At 39.4% G+C, this 12627-nt stretch overlaps 2 protein-coding genes across 2 annotated transcripts; one reads left to right on the forward strand and one right to left on the reverse strand.

Annotated features, from left to right (window-relative positions):
• Positions 1 to 1604: 1604 nt before the first annotated feature.
• Positions 1605 to 6486, forward strand: krt4 (keratin 4). The gene is made up of 9 exons (XM_081379974.1): positions 1605 to 2158; positions 3767 to 3975; positions 4069 to 4129; positions 4254 to 4349; positions 4455 to 4619; positions 4706 to 4831; positions 4918 to 5138; positions 5251 to 5315; positions 5418 to 6486. Exons 1-9 carry the CDS (start codon positions 1733 to 1735, stop codon positions 5573 to 5575), a joined length of 1527 nt encoding a protein of 508 aa, XP_081236100.1. The 5' UTR covers positions 1605 to 1732; the 3' UTR covers positions 5576 to 6486.
• A 998-nt stretch (positions 6487 to 7484) lies between these two features.
• On the reverse strand, positions 7485 to 12426 carry LOC308699277 (uncharacterized protein). Its single transcript, XM_081379973.1, has 8 exons — positions 12328 to 12426; positions 11656 to 11706; positions 10534 to 10866; positions 10121 to 10432; positions 9365 to 9685; positions 8813 to 8940; positions 8514 to 8691; positions 7485 to 8078 (listed from the first exon to the last, which is right to left on the reverse strand). Exons 1-8 carry the CDS (start codon positions 12347 to 12349, stop codon positions 7879 to 7881), a joined length of 1545 nt encoding a protein of 514 aa, XP_081236099.1. The 5' UTR covers positions 12350 to 12426; the 3' UTR covers positions 7485 to 7878.
• Between the last annotated feature and the right edge of the window lie 201 nt (positions 12427 to 12627).

The raw sequence follows: 12627 nt of genomic DNA on the forward strand, positions 1-12627 counted from the left end.
AGCATTTTGCAAAAAGTTTGTTTAACAATTGCAAACTGAGTGTAAAACATATAACGTGCTTGCAGTTTTGCAGACTTGGCCTGAAGATTTTTTCACTGAGTGGGTCTCAAGAACTACTAGTGTGTAAGCATTTAAAAGAAAAACTTCTATATATTTCCGTGTGTGTGTGTGTGTGTGCATATTATTTAGTAAGATATCTATCATCACCCTCGACACAGAAATATTTGAATATTCTTTTCACATTACTAGCAAAGAAAATGCGTGTGCTTACTGCATTGCAGTAATTGGTGCCAAGCCCTGTTACATTACTGAAGCAAATAATGTACACATTGGAAAATATGCATAATACACCCTAACTTCAGATCTGCTAAACTTGCAAACACAAAAACATGCTTGCACACTAATGTGTGCACATGAATAATTTCCAAAAAGTTGATGATGAGTCTGCACCCTGCAGATAGCTTACCGTAGCCAAACCCCTGGCCAAACCCTTTCTGATTACTGTAATAGTTTGCTACAGTAAACTTTCTCCACAATGTCCCGGAGATCCAGCCCGGACATGCATTCTCTTGCCTTACCTTCCCGTCTGACGTCTTTAAAGGGGCTTGTGCACGCCATAGCTAAAGACATAGCTAAAGCTTATTACTCATCACAAACACTCGGACAAAGCGATGATTGCTGTACCATGATCTCACACCTTTCACACCTGGTTTATACTATCATAGTGTCATGATAGTTGTAGATGATTGTGTAATACTATGCAATGGTGGCTGTGACACCCAACCATTGTCTTATCATGTTGACTTGAACTGGAAATGAGAAATGGTCTGACTATGCTGGGCGTATTGCGTGGGAACGCTGTATGAGTGATCATAAAAAAGTTTAAAGGTAGAGCGAAATGTGCTGTACTTTTGTGGCAAATTTTCTTGCTGTTGTTTTCTCCCAGCTCTATCACACCACTTTGCTCCACCTCAAACACACACACTCATATGTACACACATATGGTGGAGTTTAGAGTCATAAAATACATTAGCTGCATTAGCCGCTAGTGCTACAGTGCAGAAGAGTGTGTGCACATTTTCCAATATCAATCCTGACGGAAACTCCGCTCTCTGTTCTTTTTCCCTTGTAAATCTCAACAATGCAACTCTTCTTCTCTTGGGGGAAAAAAGCCCTGCCAGTTCCAAACACTGGCAAACGTAGATGGAAAAAGGCCATTCATAAATGTGAAAGTTGCAACGTGCCCCACCCTGCTGAAAAGAGCAGAGGTTAACTCACTCTCTATGGCTGCCCAGCCAACCAGATACTGAGGCAGAAACACTCCCGCTGGCAGTCTGTGAGAATTACAGTCTTGTCTGAATTTTTTCAGTTTTACTGAAATGTCTGTCCTCAAGTCTCTGCCTCTCCTCTCATTTTCTCACTCCACCTGGGGCAAAGCCTGGGGTTGGGTGTGACACCATTTATCTTGAACTTTCTCTCCGTACCTGTCTAACAGGTAGGGTGTGTGTGAGTGTGTGTGTGAGTGTGTGTGTGTGTGTGTGTGTGTGTGTGAAGAGGCTGGCTCCGCCCCCAAACCCCCCTTTCAGTGTGTGTGTATAAAATCAGTCAGCCAGCTGCAGAGAGACACACAGAGGGACTTTGACTCTCCTTTGTGAGTAACCTCCTCCACTCCACTCCTCTCTCAAAGAGCACTCTCGTACCTCCTTCTCAGCAACTGAAAGACACAGGCACCATGGCAAGCACCAGGTCTATCAGCTACAGCATTGGTGGCGGCAGCGGTGGCTCCGTCAGGAAGAGCTACTCCAGCCAGTCAGCCTATGCGGTTCCCGTCGGCTCCGTAACCAGGGTCAGCTCCGTCAGAAGATCTGTTGTGGGTGCCGGCCCAGGCTTCGGTGCTGGAGGCAGCAGCTTTGGTGCTGGAGGCAGCAGCTACGGCTTCAGCAGCAGCAGCATGGGTGGAGGATATGGTGGTGGTCTTGGTGGAGGTTTCGGTGGAGGCATGGGCTTCGTTCCAGCTCCCATCACTGCTGTAACTTACAACCAGAGCCTGTTGACCCCCCTCAACCTGGAAATTGACCCCACGATTCAAGCTGTCCGCACTCAGGAGAAAGAGCAAATCAAGACCCTCAACAACCGCTTCGCATCATTCATTGACAAAGTGAGTATTCATGCATTTGTTCACTCTTATAATGACAATGTATTTTACATATTATGCAAATATATGAAATGATATAGCTCTGCACAGTGCCTGGAGTGCATTCAAATGTAGAATTCTCATTTCATTACTAAGTATGACCTTTGAACCAGTGGCTCTTAACACTGAATGCAGCAAGTGTTACTACACACCATAATAGCTTGCAGCTGTAAAATAATAAATTGAGTGACACTTAAATATGTTTTCTATTGCACAACAGCATTCTTTGAGAATATCTGCAAGCTAGGCTTTTTTCTTAGTTGTAGCCTAAAACAAAAATCATCTGCTTACACCAGAGGCCTGTGTGGTACTATATTTACTAATTGGGCAGTACAAGCATAGTAGTAGTTTTCAGCAAATAAGCTAATGTAAATTCTACAAATGTTAAACCATGTGTGCTAGATCTCTCAGTATGGCTTTAGCCTTGGAAAAAAGTACTCCAAAAACCCATGACTGGAGCTATCCAAATATGGGTGGAGTTTAGGTAATAACCTAGCAACCATGTGAGTCATATACACACATACATAGAGAGTGCTACTAGTAGCCAGTGTGTGCATAGTCCAAAGTCTAGACTTTATTACACCGCAAAAAATCACACAGCTTGTGAAATGGATAGTCAATTAGCTCCCTTTGTGCTGTAGATTTTTATTTCACTTAAGTCAGCTGTATGTTACACCCATATTTAGCTGCAAACAAACACTTCATAACTATCTGAGTAAATGTGGACAGAAGACACACCCTAAAGGGCATGGAGTCTACACACACACACACCTCTATTTTTTAGTGCCTGTGGGAGAATTTGCAGTAAGCAGTGTGTGACCAGGATGAGTCACCTCGGCCATAGATGCTAGATGCTCTAAACGTTTACCCTGCTTTATAACTTGCTAGGTTACAGGTCAGGCTACCTTTGAGCCTTTTCTGTGGTTTAAGATAACAGGGAAATGTAAATCATTGTTAATTTAAGATTATCAAATCAAGAAATCTTGAGGAATAGGGCATGAATATTTCTAGGGTACATTCATACTGCAGACATCTAGAAAATATTTTTTAAGTAGATTAGCTAGACAGGTGCTGTCAGGTATGGCTGATCTCCAAAGACCACACACAAAACCTGCCTTAGGGTGTGGCAGGTATGTCTTGTTTCTCTGATGTTGCTGTTTTATCTGTGAAGCAATGCAGGTTTGGGGCGAGGCCATTACTGAAAGTTTTTTTCTAGCCTAGGAGTATGTAGATTGTGTACAGCACTGCCACACCCAGTCAGTCCACTCTCATCTTCCCCTCCCCCTTCCCTCACTTCACCCTGCAGGAAAAAAATGCCAGCTTAAATGACTCATGACCATTTGTATTCCCTTAAACAATGCTTCCAGAGAGCATACACAAAGTTACTCAAAGAGCCAGCACTACAAAGGAGTCATACAAGCCAGACAAAACCACCAATCCACTTCATTCAGTCATTTCTTTTTTTTTTCAGAATGCAATCTTCCTCAACTACGTTTAACCCCCATTTAAGCAGCTTGACGGTGAAAATCATTAATAAAAAAACATCACTAATTTCTTTCTTTTTTCCCCCAGGTGCGCTTCTTGGAACAGCAGAACAAGATGCTGGAAACCAAATGGAGTCTCCTCCAAGAACAGACCACCACCCGCTCTAACATCGATGCCATGTTTGAGGCCTACATTTCTAACCTGCGCAGACAGCTCGATGGCTTGGGAAATGAGAAGGTTAAGCTGGAAGGAGAGTTGAAGAACATGCAGGGCCTGGTTGAGGACTTCAAGAACAAGTGAGTGAAGTTGTAATTTTGAAGGTGAATAATTTAACCGATAAAGCACTGAGAACAGAATTGATTTACTCACATTTTCCCATCTCTTAACAGGTACGAAGATGAGATCAACAAGCGTGCTTCCGTAGAGAATGAGTTTGTCCTGCTCAAGAAGGTAATGACCATTCAAGTTTTTTAATGGGTTGCCTCCCTTTTTCACTGCATTAAGCTTAGTCTTTTTTGCATTAAGTCTTATTTTGTAATAGCAATGGGGAATAATGTCTTCTCATTTTTTTCAGGATGTTGATGCAGCCTACATGAACAAGGTTGAGCTTGAGGCCAAGGTTGATGCTCTTCAAGATGAGATCAACTTCCTCAGGGCAGTCTATGAGGCTGTAAGTTCAATTCTGTTGTGTTTGGCCATCAAAAACTACTTAGCATATAGTACTGCTGCTTTGTTATGGCGTGTAATTTACAGATTGTTCGGTCTGTGTTTGCAGGAACTGCGTGAGCTCCAGTCTCAGATCAAGGACACGTCGGTTGTTGTAGAGATGGACAACAGCAGAAACCTGGACATGGACTCCATTGTGGCTGAAGTTCGTGCTCAGTATGAGGACATTGCAAACCGCAGCCGTGCCGAGGCAGAGAGCTGGTACAAACAGAAGGTGGGTCAATCTCTTATAGGTTCAACTCTTGAAGCCCACCTCATCTGTAGCTACGTAAGTGCTCATTGTCTCAATATGTGTTACAGTTTGAGGAGATGCAGTCCTCTGCTGGTCAATACGGTGAGGACCTCCGCTCAACCAAAGCTGAGATTGCTGAACTCAACCGAATGATCGCCCGCCTGCAGAATGAGATTGATGCCGTCAAGGGACAAGTAATGATGAGCAAGGATTGATTCAAAAATATTTCACATTCTGTTTATGTGAAAAAGCTGACTTTATGTATGTTGTGTCATTTTAGCGTGCCAACTTGGAGGCTCAGATCGCTGAGGCTGAGGAGCGTGGAGAGCTGGCAGTGAAGGACGCCAAGCTCCGCATCAAGGAGCTTGAGGAAGCCCTCCAGAGGGCCAAGCAAGACATGGCCCGCCAGGTGCGTGAGTACCAGGAACTCATGAACGTCAAATTGGCTCTGGACATTGAGATCGCCACCTACAGGAAGCTGTTGGAGGGAGAGGAGAACAGGTAGGAAGTGTTAAAAAAGTGTTTCTCTGATATTTACACTCTCAGAACTTTTCCACCAACCTCTGGGTGTTGAAAAGCATCACTAAGCAAATCTGTCATATTCTTTACTCAGACTGACCAGCGGTGGATCTTCAGCCACCATTCATGTGCAGCAGACCTCTGGAGGCCTGTCATCTGGTAAGTAAATCTTCCTCACTCTCTCTCAATCAATCCACCTTTTTTATGACCTTATTCTCCAGGTCATGTTGGATATGTCTCTAAAAATTCATTCTCTTGCAGGTTTCTCTGGTAGTGGCTCTGGATTTGGCTATGGCGGCGGTTTTAGCAGTGGTTCAGGATTCGGAGGTGGTTCTGGATACAGTGGTGGTTCAGGATACGGTGGCAGCTCCATCAGCAAAACCAGCGTCTCCTCTGTCAGCAGCAGTAGACGCTATTAAGGAGAAGCCCTCCAACCCAACCCAACCAAGCGTCCCACCTTCCTTACCTGCAACCAGATCACTTCAGACCTTTCTACAACTCAAACCATCTATGGTGCTATATTCTAGCCAGACAGCTATCCCCTATTAATGAGGAGATGAGGACAATGATTTCTAAAAACAAAATATGTTTTAGGTTGTTCTGTGCGTTGATGGTAGTGACCCTTAACCAATAATCTATTGTCTGGTGGTATCACTGCCATTTTAAATCATCAACGCAACTACACTTAAATGACACCAGGAAGAATTTAATGGAGAATCTGTATTCCCAGCCACTGAATTTTTGTTTCTGCACTGGTATGTATGGGGAAAGAGAAACAATAGGATTTTAAGTCTCATTAGCATAACCACAAGCAGTACCATGGTTTCACTGGATCAGGGATGTGCTATACAGGTCCTGAAAGTCCTGGTTGAATGTTTTGTGCTGTGTTACAACTCCCTGCTGTATTTTAGTTGACTAATATGTCTTTTATCATTATGCAATGGTTGTCAGTGGCAGTTTGCCGATTTGCTATAAAAAAGACCCACAACCTGTAACTGATGACAGTGACTTGTGGGCTACCAAAGTCCAGTTATCTCACATTCAAGGGGGATCTGTTACAGCAAAAAATAGGCACAATGGCATTTCTGTGGACCATCCCTCCTTAACTTTGAGTACTTGCTGAGTTGGAAGCTGAGAGCTCCATTTACTGTGTGGTGACTGTACTACCTTACACTTTCCCCAGTATTCAAACTGCTTCCAGATCATATTTTACAATCCCTGTTATAAATTGAAAAAAGCAACAACTCTGAAATCATGTTCAACCAGATTTATTTTGTATTGATTGACTTGACCAACTTAAAATCTAAATACAATAAATCTGAGACCACAAGTTTTGCCTTGCTTTGTCTTTCACTATTTTTTTTTTGTTTTTTGGGTCCCTTAAATTTTCAAATCATCAAATAGCTGCATATGGCTTAAAATTAGACAATGGAACCACAAAGAAACTATAAATAGTAAAAGATATTTCAACAGATATATATTTTCACTTATGTTGGCCTTAAGCTATGATGATGACACTTGGCTCTATCTCCCTCAATTAGTCTTCATTAAAATCCTGCCTAACATGTTAAGCATCTTGCAAGGCAGAACTTACTTATTGCAACCATTACAGACTCCCTTATTCTTAATACTCTTAAAGCACTAAGTTAGTTAATTTTTAAGATATAGTTTTAGCCACGTTTAGCTGTCCATAGTGGACAGTTATTCAAAAGCCATTTCAGAGTATGCACAGGTTTTGATGGCATAGTTGCACATCAACCACTACAGTGGACACTAGTGCATCATCCTATACACTGTCACCAAGTGGCAGGCCATTGTATGTGGATTTTATTTCTCCAAACCAAGGTGTCTGACAGCTGACTTGCTCCAGAAAATCCATCTATTCCTTCTTTCCTAGGAGGCACTTGCAGGTAAAAAAAAAAAAAAAAAAGTTGTAACATCTAAGGAGTCATATCATTGTTACATTATCCAAGTATTGATTTTAGATTGGGAGGAAATTCTGATTAATCATCTGTCCACTACATTGGACATCATGCATCACTAGCTATAGATACAATTCAAACTATTACTGTGACTGTTGTTCTTTAAAATACTCCAGATGTCAAAAAGTAATCTGATTAAGTAATCTGTGTAACTTGCAATGCATTACATCAAAGAAGTAATCTGATTACGTAATGCACATTACTTATAATGAGTTACTTTATTCGTTTCATCAAAAAAAAAAAAAAAAAAAAAAGTTCCCGATCTGTTGGTCGAACAGGAACAAACTCAATTGTGTTTGCAATAGTTGAAGCTGTATTCATTTTTTTGTATATATTTTAAAGTTTTCACATGATTTTATATAATTTTATTTATTGTCTTGTTAAATACACACAGTATTACTATTTTATTATGTTGAATACAGTATATCTTCAGTCAAAAACAAAAGCGCATATTATCCACTCAATCTAAAAATCCTTTAGAAAAATATTTTAAAAATATCTTATATAAGAGCAATAAAAACACAGAGAAAAAAAAATTCATGACTGAGGTTGTCATAACTAATACAAGAAAGGGTTAATGAACCTTTCCAGGAACTCTTTATTCAACTGCATTGCAAAATTCATCTCTTAACATTTCTCAACATTCATCAAACGTCATATTTCATGTGGAAAGTTGTTGGGATGATATATTTCTATAGTGACATTTAACAAATTTCAAGCCATAAATTATTTTCTTTGGTCTACAGTTGCTGTGGTATGTGGACATTGTAATTTGGGTTTTCAGCATTTGTTGCTGGGTCCTGGGAATGTGCAGGAAACTCATTGCCCTGTACCTCTTGTGTCGCCGTTCTATAGATACAAATATATGTCAGAATTGCTATCCCAATAACAGTTGTGAGAACACCTGCAACAATTGGTACCGGATCCGGAGGATTGTAAACTGCAAAAGACAAACAGAAGTGTACATCAAAGTATGGCAAAGTCAGGACAACATTTAGGGACACAGTCAAAGTTACATTTTAAACCAAAGGACCTTGCCAGTGTGGCGGAAATTAATATTGTGGCAAACATTGTAAAAACTTTGTTTAACCTATCAGTCCTTAAGAAATGACCTGGTCCATCTAAAATAAAACAGCTTTTATTAGGTTACTGATTTGACAGGGGTCTTGACATAAAGAACTTCATTCTTTAGGTGTAATTTTTAATGATGTAAAAATTACAAATTAGTTGCTCAGCACTGACCCCTGGTGTTTGTTCTTTAATAATTCTACATTAAGCATTATAGATTACAGATCAAGAGCATGACTAGATGCAAAAAAAAGTCATTTATGTTAGTTATCATGGATTAAAAAGTTAGTTGTTTATAGGCACTCACTGTAAATGAAGACTGTATTGCTGGGCTGAGTCTCAAGTTGAACTTTTGAAGAAAAAAGTCGGTATACACAATCATATTCTCCAGCCACTTTGTCATTCAGTGTGATAGACGCAGAGGTGCCTGGATTTCTGTACTGATCACTTAAGAAAACACCATTCTTTCTAAACACGATGAACCCCTAAACAGGAAAGAAAAGACCATTGTAAAGAAAACTGCTACATATGTTCCAGAAACAATATTTGCAATGTAATTATAAAACAATTCAGTGTAACAGTATAAGTGTGAATGGGGTGAGTTACATAGTCTGTTGGTTTTAAATAAGTTGAGTCAAAGAAGCAGGAGATTTCCACACTTTGTTTGTCCGTGACATACAATTTAGGGACAGGACCGTAAGTCATCACAGACAGTTTAGGAAGGGGCAATGCATCTGGCAAAGAGGAGAGTGAAAGAAAGACATGTATTATAAAGGTACAAAGTATGCGTGAATTAGTCAGAGCCCATGAATTGGTGTTTTGTGGCTTTTGGACCATTTTTATAAAGCCATACCTAAGCTTATGTGCTAGGTAGTGTACTCCTAAAAGTCAACATAATTAACCTTTAGCTGATATACAGGACACGTACATTAAAATTGGCATTAAAAACTCTCTCTTCTGGGAAAATGGGACAAAATCTTGATGATTCAACTTGCACTACACTGATTTTTTGTCCAGTTTTATCCCTCTAATAGTACCTGCAGCCAACTAGCAAGTAGAAAATTATGGTTCATGAAAACATTTCATGGGGTCTTTAAAACATTTTCGGGTAAAATGACATCGCAAAACTTTTGTATTATTAATCTCAATCTGTCTCACCTGAACAAACTATGTAGAAAGTGCCTTCATTTTTGCACGATTCAATTTCATTTATTGGGCAATCTCTGGCCTTTTCTTCTTTCCCACTGCATCTGAAACCCCCGATTTTGTCTGAGATAATCTGGTTGTCGGAAAACCTCTTCCAAAATCCCAGCACATGCCCACATCCCAGTTCCCTGCACACCACATTAGCCGTAGCATCAAATCCATCGAATCCCTTCTGACAAATCGTTTCCCAATTGGCTTTGATCTTGACAGCCAGGTCTCCCAGACAGCTTTCTCCACGATTTTGCTCCCAGAGGCGAACTGGAAGCTCTTCTTCTGCACAAGGGAAGACAATGCACCATGTCTTTAGAAAACATAGGAGCACTTGAAATGTGTATAAACACATGAGAAATAAAATCTCAATTGTTAAATTGAGCGTCAGTTAAATAATTTGGTCACAGATTTGGCATCTCAGATCTTAAAGCCCCTATTAATCTCAACCAAGTCTCCTTCTTTCAGAAAAGATCTGAACAATCTAAAATTATACTCAGATTTCTAACCAATTTCCTTCAAGACAAAATTATCTAAACTATGCTATCCACATTAATTTTACAGTTTAATATTCATTTTACATTTCTCCTAAAGAGGTTTAGAATAAATATCCTGAGCTCCATTAAGTCTTTTGAGTCAATCTTTGGGCCGTGTGTGTGTATACTATAAGCACACATATTAACTCTCATACATGCAAAGAAATGTATTGCTTCTCTGTACCTGGAAAGGCTTGCTCGATTTTAGACTGCAGTGAATGCAAAAGTTTTCCATTGTACAACATCTCCATAGTGCAGACAAACTCTATTTGGACGACTGCATTCGTGTAACTTGAATAGATACTATTGCCATCTGTGAGAAACACCGAACCAGCAAAGGTCCAGTTGGTCCCGGGTGTGACAGGTAGGATGCGGTAATACAGACTTAATGTGAAGTTTGTGACTGGACCAGCGGTTGAATTACAGTACACAGTGTAATTCCCACCCACAAGAAAGACACTGGGGCGCAAAGACACTGTGGGAGGAGGGAGGGCAGCTGGTAAAGGGAAACAAGAGAGAAATACAGTGACATTTCAGTAGAAAATTTCTAATATATATTTTTTCAAAACACACTTATCTATGCATAATCAAACTTACATACGACTAAGGGAACAGTGTTACTGAATTCAGAGTAAGAATTCTTCAGTTCAGTTCGAGTGGGTTGGTACCAGCACACCATTTTCCCTTCATACTTGGGTAATGCGGGGATACTGAAATCCACTGAAGTCGCATAATTGACGACCTGAGAGGTCACCCATGGTTCTGTGGTCTCTGGGGTCTGTGAGGGGCTTTCCAGCTTGCCCACAGACAGAGTTAGAGGATATGGAGCACCTCTAGGGGCGTAACAGGAAACATGTAATAAAGTGTTTAGCACAATATTACTTTCATTCACCGAGTATCTGAACTTGAGTACAGGGGCTGGAACAGATGCTAGAGGTGAGAGACAGAGTGAGAAAGGAACAAAAAAAGAAAAGGGAGGACAATACATATTAATGCAATATTGGACCAGAATTTATAGTTTTTCATTTAGTTGCTGTGTGCTTGTTCATTTCGAATCAATCAGCAAACCGCATAAGCAACACTAAATAAAAACAAATTATGGGATTTGTTTTTATTTAGTGTTAGGATTTTATGTTGCACTGACCTTAACAGGCCATTTGAAGTCACACATACACTATGGTTAAAAAAAAGTTTGGGTATTTTGGAAAAGAAGAGAGAGAAAAAATATCTTCTTTTGTGTTCAGCAGAAGAAAGAAAATCATACAGGTTTGGAACAACATGAGGGTGAGTAAATGAGGACAGCATTTTCATTTTTGGGTGAACTATCCCTTTAAGCACTAAATCAGCAAATGAAAGATCATGTAACACTGACAACTGGAGTAATCAGCTTTAAAAAAAAAAAAAAAAAAAAAGAGTTTAGAAAGAATAGAGAGAATTTATCGACCCAAAGCGTTGAACTGTAGTGTAGTTGCACAATAAAAAGAGAACCTGCATAAGTTAGTGCAGGCATGATGAACTTAACGTTATGAATACTGTTATTTATCAGATTTTATGATCATTCACATTTTTCACATTTATAGCTACTTTTTAGGCTGCCAGATCCCTAATCTTTTAGATAAGGACAAGTTGGTGAGAATACAGTACTTCTATAAACAGACCATACTCTGTGTGTTTCTGCCTCTGTACAGGAGTAGGTTATTCAGGTGAAGTGATTCTTACCCTGGGACACTGTGATTCTCACACACATTATCCAGCACACCACAGCTAGCGCTATGAAGAAAGAGCGATTGCAATATATTGTGAAAAACAGGACTTCACAAATTAAAGTACATGAAATGTGCAAGTTTCAACATTTTATAAATTATTTTAACCATTAATTTAGTTTTAGGCTCCTGGTTGAAAATATATTTTTACTTTACAAAACAAACAGTCAAACAAACTCAAGATTCAGAGGAGTTCTGTTTTCAACACTTGGCTAAACTGACTGGTCTGCATCTAAACAGTCCTGCTAACTGGAATGGAAATGTTATTAGCTCAAGCATGGGGATTTTTTTCAGAATCAATCATGATATTTTCAGAATCAGTAATAGTGCCAGCTCTATCTATCAAGCCATTTCTCTTCTAGTAAATGCAAATACATTGTATGTCTTGTTGCAGAAAGAATTGGGGGAGAATAAAGCAAGTTCACTGGGTAGTCCTGATTCATACCTTCAAATTTATACCATTAGTTGAAAATTTAATGAACTGAAAACAACAATGAACTGGAAATCAGAGCTACATGTTTTTGGAATTAGCTAAATTTAATTAAACGTTCCACTGATGGACATTGTACTGCAATGAGATGAGCAAGATGTACTTTAAAAACATCAGGAAAATGAAATAAACACTTACCTCTTGTGTTGGGGAGAAACATTCTGACAAGTAAAAGTACCGGTAAATGAAAGCTGAGCAAAAAAACCCAACTAGCGAAACACTGTATTGAGTAACTAACAGGAAGTACATCGACAAAAAAAGGAGGATATTGACCCCCAAAAAAGGATGTGAAAGTTTTTTTTAATTTACCGTAAAATATCCTTTTAGTCCACTATATACTGTGTGTAATGTATTTAAAACAATTCTATTTAAAATATTTTTTAAATCAATCTTGAGTATTTTTTGTATTATATTTAATCTATTTATTTATTTTAGTTT

This window comes from Scardinius erythrophthalmus, assembly GCF_964197995.2.
Source record: "Scardinius erythrophthalmus genome assembly, chromosome: 12".
Lineage (NCBI taxonomy): Eukaryota > Metazoa > Chordata > Actinopteri > Cypriniformes > Leuciscidae > Scardinius > Scardinius erythrophthalmus.